This window comes from Antechinus flavipes, chromosome 1 (assembly GCF_016432865.1).
Source record: "Antechinus flavipes isolate AdamAnt ecotype Samford, QLD, Australia chromosome 1, AdamAnt_v2, whole genome shotgun sequence".
Lineage (NCBI taxonomy): Eukaryota > Metazoa > Chordata > Mammalia > Dasyuromorphia > Dasyuridae > Antechinus > Antechinus flavipes.
The window spans coordinates 336651433-336679319 of record NC_067398.1 but is presented as its reverse complement, the minus strand read 5'-3'; the positions used below and the strand labels follow the sequence as shown (position 1 = coordinate 336679319).

Here is a 27887-nt window from a genome sequence, read left to right as displayed (position 1 = left end):
ATGATGAAACAATAGAACAGGGCTTTAATGGATGGGAGTGAGAAAATGAATTTTTAATTCTTCAGTAATATATATTTCTTTTAGGGAGAGATGGAGAGCGATAAATTAGAGTTTGCTTCTTATGGAAATATAAAATGAAAATGCTTTAAGATTCAGTTCCTTATATGAACCCATTTACTAAGTCTATATACATTTCAAGAATGCTTCTCAACTGGGCAAACTTGGAAAAACTGATTAGTCTCCCTCTTCTTTGGGACAGAATGAGGGAAAGCAAAATTCACCACTTTTGATCTCTCCAAGAACACAAACCTGCTGCTTAGCAACCCTACAGGGAGGCTACTTACTTCAGTACTTTTGGTTTTGGGAACCAAAGAATTTCCTTTATTTCTTGGCACTTGACACAAATATTCAAAGTAAAGAAAATCCCCTGGCCAGTGACCAGTGTTATTATTGTGATTACTTTAGATGCTGGCTTTTTATGTGCCTCTCTTACTTGAAATATCGGTCACTCACCTAATAAACTACACACACACAGACATATAGAGTCTATGGCAAAAACTCTAACCTAAACCACAATTCTAAGTTAATGGTGAATGAGCTCTGATGAACTAGTAAGATGAAAGAATTATTACTGTCAAAGGTGTAGAAATAGTTCTTCTATTCTTCATCTCACCTACCTACAGTCAAGGGATGGTTGCAAGGAGGATGACAGAGATATATGATGAAGCAGGAATCCTAAGAGATATTAGATCTATTGAAAAGTAAAAAAGATAATTCCTGAGAGGGAAGCCAGACTTGTCTGGCCATAATCTAGCAGTACTTAGAAGGATGAATCTGGAAATGACCTTAGAAAAGTAGAACATGTGCTCTCTACTACACTCTTGAAAAACAGTTATCCAGTCTCACTAGAAAGCTCATTCCCTCTCAAGGTCTCTGGAGCACCCTGAGTAGTACAGAATAGAGAGGAAGATCACTCTGTTCAGGGACTCTCTTTAACATGAAGAAGGTATATCTATATATATCTATCTATCTACATATATATATCTATATATACATATATAGATATAAATATATTTACTAAAGGTGTTTACTTCCATCATGAATGATGTCTTACAAAGATCCAAAAGGAAGAGGACGACTCTTAGATTTTGTTTGTAAATAATATTGTTCTGATAGCTCTGAGTTCTAGAACATGAAAAGGTCCCCATGATGAAACATAAGATTATCTAGTAATCCATAAAGAACCAACTAAATGGATGTAAAATGCCTATTGGCTACCTATGGGTGGTCATCTTGTTGAATCAAGACATCCATACATAATTGGGCAGCAAATAGATGCAATACAGAAAACCAATGAAGTGAACAGCAGAGAGTACGCAAGCATTTAGGAAATTATGCAGTACTTAATAATAATTATGTGTATATTTGTAAAATATTATGCTACAGAGTATTTTCAGTGATTACTTACAGTCCACAAGTGAAAAAAGGGATTTTTCCTCTCACATCTATAATTTCATTGATGCAGTGCATCTAAGGAAGAAACTTCCTCCACCGTGTAGCCGAGGCAACTGTTCTGCAGTCCATAACCTTAATAGAATAGCCTAGCAGTTACTGAGAGACTGAATAATTTGTTTCAAGTTACAAAATCAGCATGTCATAAGTGGCTTTAAATCTGGGTCTTCTTGACTTTGAGGTCCCCTCACATCTAAGAAACGTGCAATTAGTAAAGAAGTTGATCATGAGACAAAAGTGAAGGAGTACTGATACCTAGCCCAAAGGCTCGACTGATACCCTCAAAATGAAAAAGATGTAAAGAAAGGCCTCTAATACATTAGGTGGTTCCTCACAGCAGGATCTATGAAACTACACAGGATAAGAATCCCATGATAGGAGTGTAAATGAGTAGCAATCTGAACCAGTGAAGCAAATGCACACTGAGGAGGAGATCAAAGAGTCACTGGAGTACAACACTCCTGCAAGAAATATAAGGATTATTAGCCTCATTTTCCCAACGTCTCACAGGAAATCAGTATTAGAATTTGTATCTTCCTATCCAGCTGCCACTCTATGAAGCCCCAGCCTTAACTTATAGAGCTTCAGTTTGAAAGGAGGCACTGGGGTGAGTGCTATATGGCTAATGTCCAATTTTGACCTCATAAGTCAGCTAGTTTCCAAGGCCCAGAGAACCAGTCTAATTTGCCAATATTTTCTTAATTCCATAAGGTCTTTGAAGTTGTGTCCAAGAGACCATAAAGATATCCTGGTTCTGGAGCAGTGAGAAAAATGAGAAGGCAAAAGGGAATTTGCTGAAGGAACATACTGTAGGTTTGAGGGTGGAATCCCTGAAGTTGTTTATAATGGCTTCAATATAACTCCAGAAGGTGTCCAAAGCTTAAACGATCCCCTTTCTTTAAATGAAACTACTGCTTGTTCAGTCCCTAAGTACTTGGTTACAAAAACCATTTGGAAAGCAGGAGAAAACAAGGAACAGGACTTCTCTGCTTATATACTGATCCAACAGGACATGGGAACTACAATGAATTTTCTGGGAAATTAAGAATAAATTTCCCTGAGACTCTATTTTTTTCTTGTGATCTAGAGGTCATGGGAGATCCAGGTAGTGTTAGTATTCTGTAATCAGAGAAGTTTTTGAGTAAACAAGTAAAGACAGAGACTCAATGAGGTCCATGTTCAAGAGCAAATGAAATAATATCATGATGTGACAACAAACAACACAACCTAACTAAGCCCATCTTCTCTTTTAGATACTCCTAGATCTCTGGCTGACAGATGTCCTTGTCATTCTGGCTTAGAATCCACAGAGGTTTCAGAAGACAACTGTATTTTGACTAAAAAAAGTAACTAGTGTGAGGAAATAACAAGCTTTCAACACAAATGCCACCTAACCCAAGGGCCTGGCCATGCATCAAGAAAACCTAACAAAAGTAAGAGGTGGGAGAGGAGAGAAAAAGTACAAAAGTAGAGATCAAATTAATACCTGCAAATGCCCCTTGACTCAATCAGGACACACTGGCCTCAGTGGGAGGGGACAGGATGAGGTGGTGCCAGGAGCAAAGCAACAGGGGGGCAGACCTGGTTTCACTTCCCAGGGGAAAAGAAAACAATATTAAGCCCAGCTGTATTGTTGTATTGCTAACAGAGACTCATCACAAACACACCATTATATTTAATTAAGACCTATAGGTTGGCCCCAGAGGGGCTTCAGTGTCTGGGTGAAAAGAGGAGCTATGGGCAAAGTTAGGAGAATGTGCCCTTTGGTTCAACTCCTGCAAATTTTGCTTTTTTTATTTCAGAGACAAAAAATAGTAGAATTAATTTCTCTCTTTTAAACAAGGAATATGCTTTTCTTTACTCATGCCAGCTTCACCTAAAAGGACCTAAGAACAAAGTTCTCTCCTGGGACTGGAGCTTTCCACTGTATAACTTCTTTACAGATAAGGACAATTTATAGGGAGACCAGCTGGTCAAATACACTCTTTGCCAAAGCAGCTCTGGAACATGAGAGATTCTCACGGGATGTTAGCTTTATAATTTGAGTGAAAAAAGGATGAACCATGAAAGAACTGCAGGGGGGTAAAGGGGATTCAAAATCAAGGGATTCCTACCTTTAATATCAAAATGTGTATTTGCCTAGAGCAAGGTAGATTTTGCTAAATTATTCTCTATGTTATTTTCTATGGTAAAATTCAGGTAAGAGGATAAGGAGAAGAGGAGAAAGGGGAGAAAAAGGCCTTCCATACCTCAAAACATCCTTTAAATCTGTTGTAGTCACTCTTTCTAGTGGAAAAATCAATTGTTCATCTTAACAAGGTATGAAGACTGAATTGTCTAACATGATACATTCCAAACAAATCCTTCTGGTTCACAAAGGAAGAAAACTTGTTTCTTTTTTTAAAAAAATCTCATTTGTTTTTCCCTCAAGCAACACTATTATTTCCCAGAGCTCCAGAGCAAACCCCTGTGATAATCCCTTTTTTGCTGAATTCCAAGATATAACACTCTGGGGTCTAGGTCTCTCCCATGGCTTCTCAGGTTCTGCACACAGGCTTTACAAAACTATTACTGGGCCTCATTCAGTGTAACCACCATTATCCCAGAGGGAGGATGGGGAAAACCTAGAATTGGAGAGAAACAGAACTATGTATGGAGCCAGAATGAAGTGGACAGCTGTGATAAACCTTCCCAGGCTCAAACTTCAGGACTCAAGGGCTGGAAGGCAGGTTTGCAAATTTCTTTTTAGGCTGTGGCTCCAGGATGTTTGTAGGATTGGTAAAGTTATGGATGAGGTCTTGGCATTCCCTGTGCTTTGGTTCTGAGTCACTCTCTTCTCTGCTATATGTTTCTGGAACATGGCTTTGTGACTCAGTAAATAAGTAAAAAAGAAAAGAGAAAAAAAATCAGGAAATAATCTTTAGAAGAGAAAACACTCAAAAAGGCTTAAAAATTAGGAAATAATCTTCAGCAGAAAGATTCAAAAAGATATATTTTCTGACACTAAACTACATAGCGATAGTTCACCCCAACTGTACAAATCCATAGTCCTCCTGAACTCTTCAACAGGAAAGAGATGGCTTTGGCTCATAGGAAATAGGCAATATCTGGCTTTGGTTGTCTATATTCAAGGTGTTCTATTTCCTCACCACCAAATTACCCTAACAAGAAAGATTATATCTTTATAACTTCTTATTACTTTGTAGCAAAAGCCTCTAGTGATAAATTACTATAATGTTCTATTTTGATTAGCAACATCATTATTAATCTGGAATTGAACTAGAAACACATCTGGTCTATGTAAATAACTCTCTATAGGCTTTACCTAGATGAATTTCATAAATGCCCATAAAATTATAGACAAAAAATAAAATAAAAAAGCAATTAGTCTTCAAAGACCCTTTACCTGGGACAGCTTATACATGGGAAATCTCTAAGACTATGGCATGGGCAGTCTTATTCTGATTCCTGGTGGAAGACTCAAATGCTTAACAAGACCTAAGACAAAAAAATTCAGCTACAACATTGGATTCTCTACTAAAGGAAAATTATATTTTCCTATAGTGACCTTCTCTTCTTTAGCCTAGAATTAAAATTGGATTTCCTTTTCTACCACCTAATATTATAATATGCTATATGCCCCAAGAGCACTCAATAAGTATTAATCAAAGTAAATTTAAAATGTCCTCAGTATCTCCTGGGGAGAGCACAAAGAGGATCCCAAACTTTCAAAGGCTATCACTTGTGGCCAAGATCAATTGTGAACAAGGGGCCTCAAGCCTTCAGGGGTAGGACATTCAATGTTTAGTCATCACAGCCAAGTTCTACTGAAGAACTACCACCATGGCTAAAAAATGTAATTTTTGTTTGGATAATAAAAAGCCTTAGGAACTATCAGCTCAGCAAAAACAGCAGTGGCATTTGGGACCTTCCCACAATTCCTACAAGGGTCAGAAGACTCCCAAGAGAAATGAAATGAAACAGGAAGGACAGGGACTATTGATTAAGAACTAGCATCATTTCACTCCCTGTGGTCAAACAAAAGATCTTGGTGGTCAGCCTCATAGATTACAAAGTTCTAAGAAAGAACCACTGCCTTTCTGATTCCTGCTTTCAAGTAGCCAACTTCAAATTAAGCAGAGAATGGGAAAAGAAGAGAAACACCAAAACTATCCTCTTTCCTCTCCACCATGCCCACCCTGAAAGAACTGAGCATCCATAAAAATGAAGAAATGGAAGAGCCATGTTCTGAGTTTGGTATTGTATATATGCTGATTTCAGATGTCAGAATATTTAGGTTCTAATCCTAACCTGGCATGTCATTTTCTTCAATGGGATTCAGTTTTATCAGTCTTCATTCTAACTAATGTCAACTTTCAATTACCTTAGGACTCACAATACAGTTTAAATTTGTTCCAAGACTCTTTCCAAAGTGTTTTGTAAATTGCAAGGTGCCATAGAAATGTGAGTTATTATTAGTTCTTCCATCATTTTTAGCCATTTCTTTGCCATTTTGACTAGACGGTAGAGAGAAAAGAGGTGGGAAATGAAAATAAAAATAATTGATTCTACTCCTGGTAAGTAAAAAACCCAACAAAAAACATCCTCAAATTTCTAGACACACTTTATAAAATATTTCATTTGACATTTTCATCAGTTTACAGAGCAAAAAGTTGAAGCTCAGATAGGTTAAGGGGCTTAACAACTCATAGCTTTTAGATGGTAAACCTAGGATTATACTCAGATCTTCTGTCATCAAGACTACTGCTCTTTCTACAATCTATTGTCTCAAATAAATTAGAAGAAAGAAAAAGTTGACACCATGGGACAAAGAAAGACTTTTGAACTATTTGTGGCTTTAAATGAACAGCATCCATTAACTTGATCAATAAGGATGTGAGAACAAGTTAAAGCTCTTAAATATGTTGGGAAAATGAACTGGACAGCATTGGTAAATATCTTAAAAGGCACACAAATCTGTCATGTGAAAACAATGCAAAGACAGGGAATGCTGATCATGGGGATATGAGAATATGAAGTAGGTGCTCAAAGTAGCCTTCCTCCACAACCATGCAATATCAAATTCACTATTAAGCTATGAACTTATATGCACTAATGCTACAGGACCCACTGTGTGCAAGTCAGTGCAGGATAAATTAGCGAATAATGCCCACAAAACCTCTGAAAGCATGGGAAGCCTGGGAACCTATTCATTATTTCTTGGCAATCAACATCATAATAAAGTCCATTCCCATGATGTTGTTAGTTGAGTTCAAGGCATATTGTGTTTACTCATCTACTGTAAGAATCTGAATATGAAATGGTATTTTAAAATGGTAATAATTTGTGGTTATGTTGAAGATAGGCACAGTTTTCACAAGTGGTGTGGGAGGTGGAGGAAGAGATTTATGTGACCAACAAGATGGTGGATGACACATTTTTTTCTGATGCTCATGACTTCTCAAATCCTCTAAAACAGAAATTATGTGTCAAAAACATCAGTAAGCACCATATGTAAAGGGACAAACCAGAACCATTCCCAATAAGATTAGGGGTGAAGCAATGACTGCTCACTACCACCATTACTATTCAATATTGTATTAGAAATGTTAGCTTTGTCAATAAGAGACGAAAAAGAGATTAAAGGAATTAAAATAGGTAATGAGGAAATCAAATTATCACTCTTTGCAGATGATATGATGGTATACTTAGAGAATCCATTAAAAAACTACTAGAAACAATTCACAACTTTAGCAAAGCTGCAGGATACAAATTAAATCCACATAAAACATCAGCATTTTTATATATTACCAACAAAGTCCAGCAGCAAGAGATACAAAGAGAAATTCCATTTAAAATAACTGTAGGTAATATAAAACATTTGGGAGTCTACCTGCCAAGGCAAATTCAGGAACTATTTGAACACAATTACAAAACACTTTCTACACAAATAAAGTCAGATCTAATCAACTAGAAAAATATCAAGTGCTCATGGGTAGGCTAAGCTAACATAATAAAAATGACAATACTACTTAAATTAATCTACTTATTCAGTGCCATACCAATCTAATTCCCAAAGAATTTATTTTAGATCTAGAAAAAGTAATAACAAAGTTCATCTGGAAGAACAAAAGATCAAAAATTCCAAGAGATCTAATAAAAAAAAAAAAGCAAATGAAGGTGGCCTCTGTACTAAATCTAAAACTATATTATAAAACAGTGATCATCAAAATCATTGGTACTGGCTAAGAAACAAGAGTAGTTGATCAGTGGAATAGGTTAGTTTCACAGGACAAAATAGGCAATAACTATAGTAATGTAGTGTTTGACATACCCAAAGACCCTAGCTTTAGGGATAAGAACTCATTATTTGACAAAAACTGCTGGGAAAATTGGAAATTCCTATGGTAGAAACTAGGCATTGATCCACACATAATACCGTATTTGTATTGGGTTCATGATTGAGACATAGAGTGATATTATAAGTAAATTAGAAGAACAAAGGATAGTTTATTTCTCAGATCTTCTTTGGAAAGTCTTCTTTGGAAAGTGATGCAAAAAACTTTACACACACACACACACACACACACACACACACACACACACACCCCTACTGAACAAAAATTGAAGGGAAAGTGAAAAAAAGGAAATCTACTTGAGGGAAACAAAGGGAAGAATTAAATAACTAGATAAAAGTACAAAATAAAAAGGACTTAAGAAACAAAAAAAGAGAGAGAAAAGAGTTACAAACAAGAGAAGGGATATGGGATGAGGGGAAAATAAGGGAATAGGGTCATATTAAAAAAAAAAAAAAAGCTCAAAACTTTTAAGCAAAATCCTAATCCTGTCAAACAGTGGTTTATCCAAGAAATTATTCATTATGATCAAGTGGGATTTATATCAGAAATGAAGTTCAACATTAGGAAACCATTAACATAATTAATCATATTAAAAGCAAAAACATTCCAAACCACATTATAATCTGAATAGATTATTAAAAAACTTCTGATAAAACATAGCACTCTTTTATGCAAAAAATCTTAAAAAGTATAGGCATAATATAAAAAGCATTTATTTAAAACCCCAAACAAGCATCATACGCAATGAAGACACATTAGAACCTTTAATAATAAATACAGGAATGAAACAAGAATGTCTACTCTGCTTAATATTATTTGATATAGTTTTAGAAATGCAAACAACAGCAATAAAACAAGAAAGAAATTAAAAATAGAAAGGTAAGTAAAGATGAGATAGGACTATCCCTATTTGCTAATGGTATGATGATCTAGAGATAAATCTCAAGGAATGAGCAAAACAATGTCACTGATCCAGAATGCTGGATGTGGAGTGAGGAAGACCAGAGTTCAAATCTGGTCTTAGATACTTATTCGTTATATAATCCCAGCAAGTCACTTAATTCTGTTTTCCTCAATTGTAATATGGGTCTAATAACAGTATCTACCTTTCAGTGTTGTCATGAATATCAAATGAGATCATATTCATAAAAAATGCTTAGCAGGGTGAATGGCACATAGTGTTATATAAATGTTTATTTGCTTCCCTCAATTGAGAAAACTAAATAGCTTCAACAAAGTAGCACATTATTTCATAATTCAACAATCAATTGCATTTCTATATAATAAAAACAAAAACATAATAAGAAATAGTAGAAAAGTAAATTTCATTCCTATGAACTACAAAATGAATAAAATATCTAGGGATCAATCTACCAAAGCACACAAAAGACTTGAATATGTTTAATTTCAAAGTGCTGTTAAAAAAACCAAAACTACAACTTAAATAGCTGGAGAAATATTAAATGCTTATGACTAGGCCATGACAAGACTACAAAGATAATTTTTTCTTTTAATGTTATATCAATTAAATTACCAAGGGAATACTTTACAGAACTTAATAAAATAATAAGAAGATTCATTTGAAAAAACAAAAGAATATCAAGGGAAATGATGAAAAAAGAAGTAGAGATGAAGAGAGGATAGGATTTCTAGATCTCATACTACATTATAAAATAGCTATATTATAAAGTCATCAAAATCATCTGGTATTGGTTAAAAGAGAGATCAACAGAATAGACTAGACTAGGGAGAATCAGTAACAATGAAACTCCATAAGCCAATGGAAAAAATTGACAAAAGTAGAAAGCAAACTACCTGCAGAAAAATATTTTATCTGATTAAAACTGCTGGGAAAACTAGAAAACAGGCTAGTATAAACTGGGCTTAGACCTACACCTTGTACCACATAGCAAATGGATATATGACCTTAATATTAAAGATCATACTATTAAAGAAATGAGAAGAGATAGCAGATCTATGGATAGAGGATGAAGAGATAGAGACAACGATAAAAGATAAAACAGATAACTGATTACATGAAACTAAAAAGCATCTATAGACACATTAGTAAGAACAGTAAGGGAAGTGCTTAAATGGGAGGGGAAGAAATTCTTATGTCAAATTTCTCCAAAAAAAGTTTTGTATCCAATTTATATAAAGAAATAACAAAAATATATAAGATTGCTAGCCATTATCCCAAAGATAAAGATAAGTGGTTAAAGGATAAGAAAAACAGTTTTGAAAAGAAAAACTGAAAAGTATTCATGATCACATGAAAAAATTCTCTACATCACCAATAATAAGATAAATGCAAATCAAAACAACTTTGAGGTTTCAAATTGAGGTTCAACTTGAAAATTGACAAAGATGACAAAAATTGGAAAGAGTCAACATTGGAGGAGTTGTAGTATGATAGACATTAATACACTGTTGGTGGAGTTATGAAAAGATACAACCCTTTTGGAAAGCAATTTGGAATTACACAACTAAAGGAACTAAAATTCCATATTCTTAACTAAAGACTCTCTCCAAGGAAATCACTGATAAGAAGAAAGTTCCTATATATATTAGAACATTTATAGTAGCACTTGTTTGTGATAATAAAGAATTGGAATTGATGTCTATTAATTGGAGATGATTAAGCATATGCTGGTACATGAACTGAGTATTACTGTGCTGTAATAAATGATGTGTGTGATGAATACAGAGAAGTATGGAAAGATGTATATGAACAAAATCATAAATATGAAACAGGATTTAAAAGAAGAGATATGAGAATTTATTCAACCTTTGGGGGAGATGGGAGAACAGGTGTTATACAGTGCACATATTTTCAGGACTTTTCATTATCTCGGTCAGTTGTGTTGAACTTTTTTTCCTTTTTAAAAAAATATTTGTTATATGAGATAGTTTGCTCGGGATGAAAGGAAAAGAGATACTAGCATAATTATGAAGATGTAAGAAATAGTTTATCAACAAAAACATATTTAAAAACAAATTAAAATAGTACAAGGCAGGAAAATTAAGAATGAAAAAAAAGTCTAAGAAATCAAGTTTGACAATAGGAAAATACGGTCAATAAAGCTGGTTTTGGGCAAAAAGAAACTTCCCTCTCAGTGAATTACAAAAACTTAAGAAGTCATCTATCCAAATAAAGACAACCATATAGTATGCAGATGAGATAGCCAATATAAAATTTTTTGCAGCAATTACTAAGATTATCAATAAATAAGTTGTTTATACCTTAGAAAACTCTCTGGTTTAATCACACCATTCACATCAATGGGATAGATGAAATAAAGTATTCTAAGACCTTTATAGCTAAATTTTTCTAGCAGAAGTTCCAGGTGACTATGAGTGACACAAAAGGAAAAGAAAAAGACCAGAACACAACAATTCTAAGTCTGGGAGAGTTGGTTCTCCCAAAGTAGCATGAGGAAGTTCTATAGAACTAAGTTACTACCAAATCAACCCCCCTAAATCTTCAGAAACATCACATTACTGTTCTCCAACTTACATCACCTGCTATCTTTCATAATGAATTTGCTTCAAATTCTATAAATTCTCATTTTATCTCTCCGATAAAATGTGGGTGCTGGGGGACTTTGGAGACAATTGGCTAGAGCACTGAGAAATGACATTCCTTGAAGTATTCACAGGTCTACTTTTGAGGTCAGACTAGAAAACGAAGCTGCAGAAGTCTGGCAATGAAAATGCTGTGTCAGGAACCTGGACAACATACATATCAACATTACAGAGGAGTCAGCAAATACGTTTACAGAATTTTTGATGCAAATGCTCTGAAATGGTACATTCATACACTGACACTACAAAAAAAAAAAATCAGTTGTGAATCATGAGATTTTTCAGGACACAGAAAATACACTTCAAAAGAAAACTGGTCTGTATCCCTTTGCAAAACAAAGGCTAGCTAAATGGCAAAGTGAGAGAATACCTCAATTTGATAAACATTTTATTAAGTGCCTGTGTTCAATGCACTGTGCAATAGGTAATGAGGATAATAAAGAGTAACAAGACACCCTCAAGGAGCTTACAACCTAATAAGTGGATGGGACACAAACAGCAATAAATACAAGGTGAATCAGAATAACTTATTACATTTAATAGAGGACAAGCAGGGGTAGGGGAGGGCTTGTATTAGGAAAGACATTGTGGGAGAGAGCACTCGAAGTGGTGGCGAAAGGAAGGAATAGATTTTTTTTTTAAATTTAATTTTATTTAATAATAACTTTGTGTTGACAGAATCCATGCCAGGATAATTTTTAGGAATAGATTTTAATAGGCAGAAAATGTTGGGGAAGACCATTCCAAGCATGGGGTAGATATAGCACGCACAGAGATGTAGAAGTGGAAAAGGAAAGAGAAAGCTTAAATCAGAAAATCTAGACAGAAAACATTTGCTGTTCCCTTAGTTGTTTGGGAGTTGATAACATTTAGCTCCAAGTCCTAAGAGTGAGGATCTGAGGCTTTTGTAAGTGCTATGGACAGGATCTAATAACTATGACAGATCTAATAAGCTGTCTTCTCTCATTTCTCTTGTCCTTACTATTCCCAACTTCACCCATGTGTATGAGCTCGTTCTACCCTAATTTTAAAAACAAACAAAAACAGATCTCATGCCATCTCCTTGCCCTAAGGGGAACAAAGTCATTAAACTGATGTTTTGAACCACGGGCATTAGATCTGGGTGAAAGAAATCTCAAGCTTCTGAAATTTTCTGCCAAAAAAAATGAAGTGCCAAAGACTTCTATAACTTGACCCGGATCCAGAAGTAGGTAGCGCAGTACAGTATTAGTAGGGTGCCTCAGAGCCTCTACTCATCACTTGAGAAACACATTCTGCCCACTGAGTTTTATTATGCTGTTTTCTGGCTGCAACAATCCGTGACATTTTTCTTCCTAGTGAGTAGGTCAGCCCTAAGCCCATGGCTTTCCATAATCAGCAGCTGCAGAAGGAAAGCACCCAAACTGACAAAATCTGGCTTTATGTGAGTTGGTCCCATCTCTTCACTTCCCCGAGACATTTCATAAGTGTGTCTTTGGCTACTCTGTTCCCTTTCCTTACTCCTTAATCCCTTTAATAGCCTGTACTTTTTAAAGTCCTTTAGTTTCCAAAATACTTGCACATATTAATTTGAATTAATCCAAAAAATCCAAGAAAGAATAGTAATTCGGTTCCCTTCGTTTTCTAGTCTGACCTCAAAAGTAATCTGTGAATATTTCAAGGAATGTCATTTCTCAGTGCTCTAGCCAATTGTCTCCAAAGTCTCCCCAGTACCCACACTTTATCAGAGAGATAAAAAGAGAATTTATAGAATTTGAAACAAATTCATTATGGAAGATAGCAGGTGATGTAAGTTGGAGAACAGTAATGTGATGTTTCTGAAGATTTAGGGGGGCTGATTTGGTAGTAACTTAGTTCTATAGAACTTCCTCATGCTACTTTGAGAGAACCAACTCTCCCAGTAAACTCTGTAATTTTTTGTTAAAGAACATGCTGGTTCATCTTGTATCTCTCCAACAAATACCTTCTTCAAGGACCAATCTGCCCTCTCTTTATTGGTGCCTGGAACATGTTCACAGTTTCCAAAATGCTTTCATTAAGCAGGCTTATTACAGAAAAGCCTAGGAAGATTTAGATGAACTGATGCATAGTGAAGTGAGCAGAATCAGAAGAACATGGTACACAGTAACAGCAAGATTATGTAATGATCAACTATGACAGATTTAGCTCTTCTTGTTAATGCAGTGATCCAACACAATACCAAGAGACTTGAGATGGAAATTGCCATCTGCAACTAAAGAGAGAATGATGGAAAATAAATGAGGATTAAAGCAAACTATTTTCACTTTGCTTTGGTTTGTTTTTTCTTTCTCATGGTTTTCTCTCTATTGTTCTGATTTTTCTTTCACAATGTGACTCATACGGAAATGTTTAAAATGATTGTTCATGTATAATCTATATCAAGTTTCCTGCTTTCCTTAGGTGGAGAGGAAGGTAAGGGAAGGAAGAAGAAAACATCTGGAACACAAAATCTTACAAAAATGAATGAAAACTATCTTTACATGTATTTGAAAAAATAAAATACTATTGAAGAAAAAAAATGCTTTCGTCAGAATCATCCTGTCAGCTGGTGCATGAGAGAAAAGGACTGGAGATGGGACTGAATTGCCAATCTTCCTTCAAGCCCACAGCTCTTTCCAGTTTGCCATAATGCTTCATATCACTGCTCTCACAACAGTCCTGTTGATATCAGTAAGTTGTACAAGAATCATCTCCATTTTATAGATGAAGAAACTAAAGCTCAGAGCAGTGAAATGGCTGGTATGCTATGATGATGATGATGATGATGATGATAAACTACTACTAACATTTATACAATGTCTTAAGGTGTGCAAAGCATTCTTCATCTCATTTGATCCTTAAAACAACACTATTAAGTAGCTGTTATTAACCTGGTTTAGACATGAAGAAACTGAATTTGCAGGGTTGTGTGACTTGTCCTGACTCATAGACACAAGCAGGATTCAAACCATGTCTTCCTTGCTCCAAGTCCAAATCTCTACACGATACAACTCAGCTACCCCATGATTTAACTAGGGCAGCTAGGTGATGCAGTGGATAGAGCACCAGCCCTGAAGTCAGGAGGACCTGAATTCAAATCTGGCCTTAGACACTTAACACTTTCTAGCTGTGTGACCCTGGGCAAGTCACTTAACCCCATTTGCCTCAGCAAAAAAAAAAAAAAAAAAAGTAATGGCCCTAAGATCTGAATGCATGCCAACTCGCTCCATGTTTTATGTTCATACCACTAAATTATGAATTTTAAAAATAATATTTTATTTTTCCAATCATGTGTGAAAACAATTTTAACATTCACTTTTTTAAAAAATTTGAGTTCCAAATTCTGTCCTTCCTCCTTTCCTTTCCCCCATCCTGAGACAATAATTTGATATAGATGATATATATATGTAATCATGCAAAACCTATTTCTATATTAATCATGTTATGAAAGAAAACACAAACCACCCGCAAAAAGAACATAGTTAAAAAACAAAACAAAACATGCTTTGATCTGCTTTCAGACTACCTCAGTTATTTCTCTAGAGAGGGATAGTATTTTTCATCCTAAATTCTTTGGAATTGTTTTGGATTGCTATATAACTAAGAATAGCTAAGATATTCACAGTTGACCATTGTAGAATATTGCTCTTACTGGATATAGTATTTGCCTGATTCTGTTCACTTCACTTTATATCAGTTCATTTAAATCTTTCCACTAACCTCTGAATTTCGATAACAATACTCAGAGCTAAAAGAAAAGGAAGTTCTGGACATAGTAGAGGGAAAGGAAAGAAGTAGTTGTATCAGGCCTGTGGGTATGAAAGTACGAAGAGAGAAGAGACTCTTATGTATTAGAAAAGTAGGATAGTGTAGTAGAGGCCTTTGAATCAGAGAAGAATTAGATTTAGTCCTAGTCCTAGTTAGCTCTGTGACCACATTAATCTTTGAGACTCAGTTTCCTGCTATAACTAACATCACAGGTTATTGTGAGGATTGTTTTTACCTTGGTCTCTTTATCCCCAGTATTGACCCACATTGTTTGGCACACAGTAGTTGATTAATACATGCCAGACATACTGGACTAAAAGTGGATTTTAAATTTTAAAGCAATTTGAGATTATTATCTACATCAACCCTCTAATTGTACAGGGGAAAAAACTGAGGCCTTCAGAGAGTAAATGATATACTCAGAACCACATACTTCCCCTTGACCAGCAACTAACAACCAAAACCACCAGAAGCCATTAGGATCAGAAGAAAACAACCAATTGACGAGGAGACTAGAACAGGAGCAATAAGCAAACAAAATGGACATTAAGGCCAGGGACAGGAGTGAGGCAAATTCAAGACTCAGAAATTCATCTAACTCTCTGTGTGGCAAAAGTGATAAAGCTCAGTCAGATCAGGGTGATGATGGAGCATAATGAATGAGCCCTTGATGGGGGAAGAGAATGGTCGGGAGTATACACTTAGGCTTCTATAGAGTGTGCTGAGGCTGTAATAGGCTCAAGACCCAATTCCTGCCTTTCTGGAAGCATCAATAAACCAGAGAGTTCTGTTCATACAGCAATTACTGCTTCACTATGGGGAGGGAGGGACAGAAAAGAAGCAGAAGAGCAGATAATGAAGCTCTGGAAAAAGAATCAAGAAAAAATAGAACAGAGCAGTATGTACTTACGCATGACCATTCTCCAAGTTTTTTCACCTTTTCTAATTTGTCTCACAAAGGTGGCAGAAAAATAGGGAAGGACTAAAAATACTGAAATTTAATGGACAGTGTATCAGACTACAAACAACATTGTTGTAAGGAAGCTCAAAGAACCTAAAGCCTCCAGATCCATATTCCAGAATTAGGTAAAAAGATATTCAAGCAAATAAAATTCTAAAACCCTGTTAATTACCACTGACTCACTCAGTGAATAGACCATAGGTTTGGTGAAAGAAAGAGTGGCCAAAAGGAAAGACAGGGTCATTATACTCCATAGGATGGACTACCCAAAATATAATGGAAATAAAGCAGGTGGACCAGGAAGTTGGAGAAAAATAACAGATTCCTCCCCAACTCTCCCCCACCTTATAAAAGATTCTCTCATCCCCCTTTCTTATACATGTTCCAATTCCCTACTTTCTTTAATTTATCTATTTGTCCTCCATCTTCTCCTAGTTCTTTTCCTCATCTTTAACAGTACTGCTTAGTTTCATTCAAGTAGTCTGTTCAAGGTCATGAATCTGTTTAAATCTGCAGTTCTCAGAAGACTTTTTCCCCAGTCCCATTCCCCACCAACCCTTGCAAGCAGTGGATACTTGATAAATATTGAGGGATAGTGCTTGTCAGAGAGGCATCGGGATCTACCTGTCTATGCTGATCAGCTTTTCTAGGATGCCATCACTTGCAGGGAAGGGTACCACACCTATTTCAATAACTTCATGAAAAAGGCTAGAAAATAAGAAAGCCAATCAATTACTTTCTGGAAGAGGAGGGAACATGTTAACACAATATGCATGGACTCTTAATATTCCTAAGTTCTTCAAACATGTGTTTGGGAAAAAACATTATCTCTGGATCACTTGGTAGTGCCAGTGCTAAATCAAAGGGTTTTGGACATAATGGAATTATATTTATGTTCAAAATGTCTTTCTCCCCTCATCCTCAACCAATGCTAGGCTCATTTAGGTTTTACTCTCATTAGACTTGACAAAATCTTAGGGCCTGACCATCAGCCAGGTAGTCTGGATCTGACCAATCACCTGTACTTTATAAACTGTTACTCCCTCTATTCTCTCCTATATATTATGCTATGTGAATCTATTACCGATTATCTCCCTACAAACCATACTGCAGGTTTGGGATATGTCCACCTGCCATGATGGGATATTTTCAAAAAGTACTTGCCCAAAAGCCTTCCCCTTTCTGACCAAGTCCACAGCTTCTAAGTAGACTGCTACTTAATCAGGTGGCTAGCAACATCTAAGCTTCCTCTGGACCCAAGCTAAAGAGGCACAAACCTACCCCTTGTCTCCTTCATCTCCCCCTACATTACACAAACATGCTTTTGTCACTTATTTTTTTATGGTGAGTGAAATCCCAGACACTCTAAGGAGGCTCCTTTAGTTTTATTTATTTTATTTAAATAACATGGACATATGGTTTATTGCCATGATTAAGTAGAGATGGGAAAAGGCTTTAAGAGAGTTAATGATAACCCTTCCTTATGAGTCACCACATCCCATCATTCAATATTCCTTGCTCAGAACCACTCCTTCTACCCCACATCACTTGCTATTTTGTTGCACTATTATCAAGGCTGCTAATAAGCATTTCCATTATCTTCTGCAAAATGCATTATAGGTTCTTTTTTTCATATTATGTCTACAAAGGAAAGGGCTATACTTCTAGCTCCATTTTACAAATGGGTAGAATAAAATGACCAGCCCAAGCTAAAACAAAAAGAGAAGCAGTCTACGAGAAGGGCCAGAGTTGAGGCATCTTTGTTCTAAGAGCTCACAGGTCACCTAAGTCCAGGTCTTACCTAAAACATGAATCTGATCTACAACACTGTTGACAAACAACCAACCTCTGCTTGAAAATCTCCAATGATGGAGAACTTTAATTGTTCCTATCTGAATCTGAATTCAAACATCTGAATGAGGAACGGAGATAGTACCATAATTGAATACACAAAAGCAGAAAATGTCATCTGTTGAGTTGGTCAGGGCCAAGTGACAGGCAGGTTACAGAGGTGTGGCCAGCATAGCTCAGCAAAATGGACTAAGTCAAGTCAAAACAAGGGGAAAGGTCAGAAGACCTGAAATCACAGGAGGTGGAGAGTCTCCCAAATGACACAAAAAAACAGACTCCTTCTGGGTTCAGTTCAAGGAGAACCACATTTTAGCTCTAGAGCCTTCTTCACAAGGAAGAGAGCAAGAGGGACAAAGGCTATACTACTGTCTATTTTGCTGGGGTTAAAAGAGAAATATGTCATGCTGCTAACAAAAAAAATTGCAAGAGAAAATGAGAGGGAAATGGGCCACTGTTTGCAGTGTAACTCCTCAAATGTCTGCTTCAATCACTCAGGATTCCATCTAATATACACAAACATTTCCAACTACTTATCTTTCCTATATCCCACTCAAACCTAGTTCTACTTCACATGACACATGCCTAGGGCACTTTGAACCAAAGTAGGTAAAACCCTCCTGCCCTTAAAAAAAAAGGCCAGGTACAATCATTTACATTGACATCAGTTGTCAGGATGCAAGGAAAAAAAGAATATAAACTAAAAGCCTGTTGCTTACCTCAGGTGAAAGAGAGAAACTGCTGATGCACTGTTCAGTTCTGCTTTGTTTATAATCTCTCTTGGCTCTACTGGTTAAATGATCTATGTTCCTATGATAATTCCATCTCCACAAATATGTAAGAGGTAGAATGATGCTTCCAATTTGTTTCCCAATAGAATGAGGACTTGGTACATGATCATGAGCCTGAATCACTCTACTAATCCAGTATGCAACAAAAGCACTACAGCGAGAAGGTCCCATCGAGCCATATTCTAAAGGAGGCTCCTTCATAGCCAATGAGGCCCTGAAAGTTCCTTTCTACTTCTTCCACAAACCATTCTTTATCTGGCCTAAAATCCAAAACTTCAGTCTCTCTCAAGCATCAAGAAACATGTATTTCCTTCCTATTTTATGTCCCGATTCCTGGCAGCAGAGAACTTCAGCTTGAAGCTTGGAAAAGCTTTATTGTTGTGGCAGGCAAGGAAATGAAAGAATTGAGGTCCAGAATTTAGTGACAGCGTTGGGACTAAAATTAAAGTTCATGTCAGTTTTCATGACCAAAGGAAGAGATGGATAGGCTAGCTTCTTATGAAGTTCTAACCAAAAGAAGAGTCCCCCAAACAGAGACTTCTTCTTAAGGGGCAAGGTGACTCAGTCCCATTTTTCAAAATCATTCAAGTAGAATGAAGTAGAATCTAGGTGATATGCCCTATAAAGGCACCTAAGGCGTGTTCAGATCCTTTTTGGAAATCCATTTTCAACCTGTTAACAAGTAGGGAAGTTATACTGGATAAACTAAGTGGGTCTCACATTTTTATTACTTCAGTGCTTTTGATGTTCACAAATTCAATTTAGTCAGGGGTAGACTTCCCCCTGGGCATTTGCCTCTCTCATTCCCTGATTCATTGATCAGGAGCCCACCACTTGGAGTTCCATCAGCTGACTGACCAGAAATGCCCTAATTCAGATATTTTATAAGGCTATGTGAGCTGTGCTAAATAAAGGTAAATGAATCTCTGAAAAGCCCAAATGGGTACTATCATGTCCTCTAGGAGAACAGCAATCTGGCAGGGCTGCTTGGTGAACTGTCACTGGCCTGAGTGACACCTAGATTTAAGTCAGAGATATGAGAAGTAAATCAGAGATGCGAAGACTGTGGAGGGAAGGTGGGAAAATGTAATGTCCAGGCTAGCTTTCAGGAGGATCTCTGGACAGGCCTTGGTCTTAGCAGGAGAGTCACCATGAGAATGGTCAGGGATAGATTCTGGAGTCTGAGCTTGAGCATATGCGCTCCCGCACGCGCACGTGCACGTGCACGCGCACACACACACACACACACACACACACACACAAACTCTCTCTCAAGTCTGCTTATTTCAAATCCTCTCAGTCCTTATATATGTTAGTACAATTACATTACTACAGCACACTGAGCATGTGCCAACAGTGAACCATTACATCACACTAAGTACTAAGTATATGTGAACTAGAGAGCCATTAACTCATCAATCACACTGAGTAAAAACAACCTGCTGTAAGTATTTTTGCTTCGAGTATATTTTTCCAGAGTTCCCCAATATCTTCAGTCCTCTACAGAGAAAGAGAAAAAGACAGACAGGAAAATGGGAAAGAAAATGAGAGAGAGAGAGAGAGAGAGGCAGACAGAGAAAGTTTATCAGTCCAGACATAAAATACTACCTTAATATGACTCCATGAACAAGATCTTTTCAGTATTAGGAGGTCACTCATTTACTATGACACCTTAGTATTGAAAGCTTCTCAATTTTACAAAGGCCATAATGGCTGTACTATTATTTTATTGAGGCCCTTTAGCACTTATAGCTTCTCTACAACACATGTAACAAACATATGCTTGTTTGTTTACTGTTAAATATATATAATTCACATCTATGTGTGTGTGTGTGTATATGTATATGTATGTGTGTGTGTGTATATATATATATATATACACACACACACACACACATATACCATGTTCTGACCTAAACTGACCCTCCAACTGAAATGAAAATCCTAGATTACCCCTTCTATGCTCTCTATCTATAATCTCTATCTTATTCCCCAAATCCAAGATTAACTCTAAAGCAAGAGACGAGCGCCTTCCCTTCCAGACACCCCCCCCCCCCCATTCCTGTATCCTGCAGTATAGTCCAGTCTCTGAATGAATATGTTAGGACTACAGTGAGATGCCTGAAGCAGAAACAATTCCCTATCTTCATTAATTATAACACTTTAAGAATTTTTTTAAATGCTTTTCTCACAATAACTCTTTGAAGGAAAAGTTCAGGTATTTAAAAATTCAAAAAATATCTATGAGGATAAAAAGACAAAAAACACAAGTCTCTTACCTTAAAGAGCCTGTGTTGTACGTGGAGTATAAGTACTATTATATCTCTATTTTTACAAGTAAGGTCATTGAAGTTCTCAGAGGTTTAAATGACTTGCCCATGATTACATTGAGTTTGTCTAGAGTAAGATTTGAACCTCAGTCTTTTAATTACAAGAACAACACTAGATGTAATACGCCATCTTGACTTTTGGTTCCACACAGAAAAGGTGACTAGATTCCATTTAATCTTTCCTTTCCTATGTCCAGAGCAAGTCCTGAATCTTACATTTTTTTCAGTAGCAAGAGCAGGTTCTTTTAAGATTATCTTTATCAATATCCAATAATGTCTCAATGAACATATGATCAGATGTTTATCTAAATTAAGAAGGTATTTCCTCTTCCTTCACTGTGACTCAATTTAGCCTTTAGCCTAGGACAATATGACATATAACATATTGAATGAATCATATCTCAGACAGTTTTGTGATTAGAGGCAAGCTACTATCTTTCAAGGTTTCCTCATCTAGAAAATGGGGTTAATAAAACTTATACTACTTTGTCTCATGGGATTGTTGTAAAGAAACTGACATGTGTTGTCATCATCATCATCCTGCTTGGAGTGCCTTGCTCAGCCTACGATACGGTTAAGGGACAGGTCAATACTCCACAGCTATGGATCACAGCATCTGAAGGAGTTGCAGGGCAGCCTTTGCTGATTCAGGTGTTGCAGACTGGGAATGAGATAAATTAGAGGCAAAGGGAAGAGGAGAGAGATCAGACAATGCAATGGCCTCTCAGTCAGAGAGGTCAGAGAACAGCAACTGCCTCTCAGTCTCCTTGTATCATCCTCTCACACAAGGAGATCCATTCTGCAGGTCTGGGTTGGATCTCCAGCAGCCACTGTCAGGTGGCTCCCATGTATTACAACAGGATACATTATTGCTAATTGGGGACTCCTTTGAAAGAAGGTCCCAGTTCCTAGTCCTCTGTTTTAGAACCCCAAACAGAGCCAATAGAAAGGTGAAGCCAAGATGGTGAAGTAAAGACAAGAACCTAAAATCAAAGTCAATAAATAGACAAATAATCAACCAACTTTCCTTTTTCTTCCAATAGATATATTTGTCAGAAATCAAGTAAAGATGCAATATGCAGTATGGTTTGGTTAGCTAAGGGTGACATTTCCTGGCCTTTATCTGTCATATAAACTGAGCTAATATTCAATTCCTACCTCAATCCCTACCAAAGTTAGTACATTAAAAATCTGATAACTGGCTAGATACATCTAAGTTCTTTCAAAAACTGTCAAAGAACCTGGAATCAAAGACCACTGCTCTGATTATTATTATTATTATTATCATCCTTATTCCTACTTAATTCTCTCACTTAAGGAACAGTAGACCATGATCCACTTAGTTTTCACTGAGAGAAAGTACACAGCTGCAGGCCTGTATAAAGTCCTGGGCATATCAATATATCAAAAATTTGACTTCGGGGGGAACATGGAATCTGTCTTCTAGCCTGAACAATAAAATACACTGACTTCTGAAGAATTGTCCCTCTCTTCTGAGAACATCCCATTCTCATGCAATCACCAATTTACTTCACTTTGTATCCACGGACTAAAGTTATAAATGGCCAATAGGCCATGAGTATGCAAAGGAGAATGAATATACCCTTACATAGACTACCATTGTTGCCAAAGTTCCCTAACCTGTGTTCTATAAGACATGTGAACCCTAGACTGAAGTGCAGCATTTGTTCATTCAACATTTAACATTTACCCAGCGTCTATCCTGCAAGTAAGATGTTTTGAAGGAGACAGGGATGAAGGAGAATCACAGAATTTCAGCAATGAAGGGCACCTAAGAAGCCATCTAGTCTTCTACATCAGACTCAACAAGTGCTCAGCCAGCCTTTGTTTGAGGGCACTGAGTAAGTTTCCACTTGACAAAGGCAGACACCAAAGTCCAAAAAAGTTAAGGAATTCACCAGATTCATAGCTAAACAGCAGACCTAGGTTTTAAACTCGGGTCCTCTGAGCAGACTATAAGACAAGTGAGTAAAGATTGTAGCAGGCACACAAGAAAATACTTTAAAGACAAGAGAGATTACTTCCAATTAGGAGAGCATCAGAGAAAGTCTCATGGAGGACTTAGTATCTGATAAGGACCTTGTAGAATAAGACAATTACAATACAGGAGAGAAAACTTCAAGCCTAGGAAATGGTACAGGTAAGAGCAAAGAGATCAAAAAGCAGATAACATAATAAATCGTGTATAGTTTTGCTTGGTTATTTACATCATACAGTAAGTGAAAAGGAATAGTAGATTAAGGAAGTTAAATTAGGTTCAGAATGTCAAGGGTCTTGAAAAGCAGGCTAAAAAGCTGATACTTTATTTGTTAGAGAATCATTTGAAAGATCAGCAGGAATGTTATCTTGAGGTGCACAGACAGGAAAGCAGCAGGAAAAGGCAAATCAATCCCTGAACATTGCAGCAGTCGCAAATTGACTGTACCTTAGACTACTTCCTTCCTGTTCAATGGGCCCCAGGGACCAGCAGGATGCAGGGCCAAGCTTACAAGAATCAACAGGGTTGAACATTTTTCTTTCTATTAACTTTAAAAAAAAAAAAAAAGAAACGCACAACCACTTGTTTCCAAATACAGAGCACAGGTTTGGCTGAAACTTCTTTCTTCATTGTTTCACCTGGGAACAGCAAGTTCTTTGATAGATAGGCTAAAAAGATGACTGCAGACGCTTCTAAAAGTCACTCTGTATCCTTTGCTCCAAAGAGAAGTCAGATATCAGCAATGAAGCTCAGTAGGCTAAACAGAAGATAAGAAACTCAAGGGCTATTTGTTCTGTTTCTTCCCTTCATTTGTCTAAGATCTTCAATGTCTGCAGTGGGAACACAGGAACAGTTCTGATGCACTGGGGTTCAGTGCTGATGAGATAATAGCTGAAAATAATGTACCCTTCAACAAAAAGCCTTATATTTCTCTGGAGTTCTAAAACAGCATACAATCCAGTAGTATCTTCTTTTCTCCTGATTACAGGAGGGAACTTCTAGAAAATCTCTTGGTTTAGCTTTACCCAGAACTCTGATTTCAAAGAAGTAAAAATGAGCCCTCTTCAGAAATTCTAAGAAGCCCCAATCAACATCACTCTTCTTTTTAGCACAATCTAGCGTAGGTGGTCTCCAAGTGTAAGCATTGCTCTAAGGCCCTGAGGGATTTCTTCCTCTCCTCTGCCTCTCTTGAATAGTTATTCAAGCTCAGATCAAATACTAACGTCTACCTGAAGTCTTTTGGGATCCCCTCAGTTGCTAGCAGCCCCATTTCCCAATTACGTGTATACATATATTTTATATTTGTTTGTATTTTTTCTCCCTATAAACTATAAGATCCTTGAGGACAAGGTCCATTTTATTCATCTTTGCTTCCCTAGCACCTAGAACAGTGCCTGTCACATAGCAGACTCTTTAATAAATGTTTACTGATTGATTCCAGCTGTGGAGATATTCACCTAGGCAATTCTTACTTGGTCCCAGGACTGGTTTGTGGGGCACAGCCCTCAATTACAGGACATTCCCAATGGGATGAGGGCAAATAGTTTGTGCTTCTTCCCAAGGTTTAAATAAAACCTAAGAATCTAGAAAAGCATAAATACAGTTATCCTTACAAAGAAGTAAAAAGATGAGAATGAATGGCATAAGTTACCAATTGAAAGAGAAAATGAGATGTAGAGTCATCAATGGTTAAAATCTTTAAATAAACTATTTCTTCATGGAAATAAGGCAGAGATAGATTTGATCACGTCTAAACAGTTAACTCTTGAAGAGATCTAGCATGCAATGATGTCGGCAGCTGAGAGAAAAGGCAAAACAACTACATCAACAAGACACGCTCAGCCAGAATGCTCACACAGTGATAGTAAGCAGTCTCAACATAAGGCCACAGCAGTGCCCAAACACTGGAGAAAGCAAGCTGCTATTTCTAAAAAGCATTCCCACTATTCAAAGATCTAAGTAGAACCAGTCTTCTCTCTTGAACTAAGCAGTTCTAAAAAAGGAGGCATTTATTCTATGCCCCACAGATGGTGAGCACAAACATGGCAGCCTCATCAGCAAGGGCCAGTATATTCCGATGTCTTCAACATATCTCTCAACTAGCTAGGGATGACATGGAGGACTAAACAATCCAGGAACCAGCTTCCCCAAATGATATGATTGAGGAAAGAGGGAAGCAAGGAAGGCTTAAGCTATTCCAGTAAGCTAATGGAAGGTAAGACTTGAAAGGCATCTCTGGTGGGAAAATCCTAAGAAAATAGCCAGGGGAAAAAATAGCATGAGTGTTTTTTAGGGAGTTCCCAGACTTCCTTTGGGCAAGATGGAGATAACAATGGAGAACTATATATCAGTTATCTTGGTGCCTGAAAATAAGTCAATACACATAGCCCTCAAGAAACAGAAACACTATTTATCTATAGCTACTTTGATGACAAGGAAGAAAAAGAGGCACAAAGGAAAATACAAAAACTTCCTTTGTAAGCAGTTTGTTCTGAGGGATTTCTCTTGTTCTATCTTTTTTTGTGGTCTTCTTTTTTGGAACAGATCCTCCTCCCCCCAAGGTTGAAGCTGGTTCCATTCCTGCTGTCCCAATGTCTTGGGGGCCAGGGCCAGTTGAGAGGTATGCCATAAACCTCCTTCCCCTACTTTCTTACCTTCGTGCCCTGGGATGTAAGTGCTGATGTTGTCGTGTTATTAGGGCACTTTCCCACACAGGACCACTGTGGCTACTTCTATACCAGCCTGTAGCCGGGTGCCCCGGATAGGATGGGCTAGTGAAGCCATGGTCTGATTCCGTCTCTGCAGCCAGCGAGGAAGCTGAGCTCCCCATGTTACCCCCAACCTGGGCCCAGCCAAGAATTATCCCAGATTAGGTCCAGGCGTGTGTAGTCGGGTGGAAAGGGTGAGGATTGGAGGCATGGGCAGGCAGAAAGTTCCCAACACTGGAGAAAGGGAGGTCGATTCTGATTAAAGTTAAAAAAAAAAAAAAAAAAAGAAAAGAAAAGAAAAAAAAGAAAAAAAAGAAAAGAAAAAAAAGAAGAAAAAAGAGAAAAGAAACAAAGTATGATTTAAACGAATAAAGTTTTCAGAAGCTTCATGAAGAATTCTCTGAAGGGACCTTGCTTGCATACTAAGGCTCTAAAGGTGACTAGATAAGTCAAAGTTTTAAGATTTGAAGTAGTGAAGATAAAAGCATGTGACTAGAAGGGTGGACATAGGAGTCCTGAACAGTCAATAAGTTATATCCCAGGGCAATGGGCCCACATGCTACTAGTTCTTATGACTAACACTAGCAATAGTATAGGCAGTAGGACCAGTGTAAGGAGATTATTATTTCAATATTTACTTGGTACATCATGTGTACGAATATGTATACACATGTTTTTATACATGAATGCATATGGATATCTGGGTATACATATATGTGTATGTACATACACTTTTTCCCCTCTTTACTAAATTAATTTTTATCTCTTATAACAGTTCAAAACCAGAACCATTTCAAACCCAACAGCAGCTGGCTCTACAGCAAGAGTGGGATATTAAATGTTGAAAGTAGCCAAGTAGCAGGATCCAAAGAAAGTTCAACTGCAAGATCAACCCAAGACAAACTGAGTAATTCATGGAATATGTAAATTCTTCCAACCAAACTCAACCTGTCATTTGACACAATGCTTCCAACTCACTGACGATACATCCTTCATCTTCAGGGAGAGTCAAAATGACAAGAACATTAATTTCTCCATGCTCTCACTCTACTCTCTCCCATAAAAATATATGGCCCAATCCTCTGTTTTATAGTGAGATAGTACAATTCCAGGATTTGGAATGTGAAGACTGGGGTTTTAATCCTGGCTCAGATACTTACCAGCTACATGACAGACAAGAGACAAGCAAGTGTTAACTTAAGTTCACTAAGCTTGAATTTCTGCATCTGTAAAATAGGGGAAAGAATACTTATAATACCTACTTCACAAGGAAGTTTGGGGATATGTGTATGTGTGTGTGTGTGTGTGTGTGTGTGTGTGTGTGTGTGTGTGTGAAAGAGAGAGAGACAGAGAGAGAAACAGAGAGAGAGAAGAGAGAGACAGAGAGAGAGAGAGAAGAGAGACGAGAGACAGACCTATGCCAGACCTATGATTTCATCTTTGTAGAGTGAGTGAGTAAACTCACTGTACCAATGGAGACTATCAATGAGTTTGCAACTCAGTCTTAAGAGTGTTGCCTGGAGCATTGAGAGGTAGTGACCTGTCCAAGTCACACAGCCAGCATGGATCAGAGGCTAGCTTTCTTTATACTATGCTGCCTTTCCAAAGAGTAATTTCGAGAACCAAATCAGATAATACAGTATATGTAATAAAGACAGTGTGGTACAGTGGCAAGTGTATTAGTTTTAGAAGATTTTAATTCAGATTCTTTTAAGTCACTTTCCCCTTTCTAGGACTCACTTTTCTCATCTACAAAACCAGAAAATTGAACTCAAATGTGGTTGTCTATTTCTAGAACATGAATGTTCTAGATAAAGTACCTATACTTTAGGTATACAATAGTATCCTTTCTTAGATATCATTCTAATACTGCCATACATCAGACTACCTAAATAGGTGAATACAAAAAGTCTGAATAAATGAAGCAACATTTTTTTTTCTGATTGGGAATAAAGGGATCATATTTAGATTTATGACAGAATAAAGGATCAAGAGAATATAAATTTGAGCTAAAAAGGAGAAAGAA

General features: G+C 37.0%; 1 protein-coding gene across 3 annotated transcripts in view; it reads right to left on the bottom strand.

The window, feature by feature from the left end:
- The window catches only part of CAPN15 (calpain 15), a 99031-nt gene that overhangs the window by 33724 nt on the left and 37420 nt on the right, over window positions 1–27887 (bottom strand). For 2 of the 3 annotated variants that reach the window (XM_051968961.1, XM_051968959.1), the window contains exon 2: window positions 25808–26116. The exons of the other annotated variant lie outside the window; for it this stretch is intronic. In XM_051968961.1, coding sequence (XP_051824921.1) covers window positions 25808–25983 — 176 coding nt within the window. In that variant the 5' untranslated portion in view covers window positions 25984–26116. The remainder of the gene's footprint in view (window positions 1–25807; window positions 26117–27887) is intronic. 3 annotated transcript variants of the gene reach the window in all.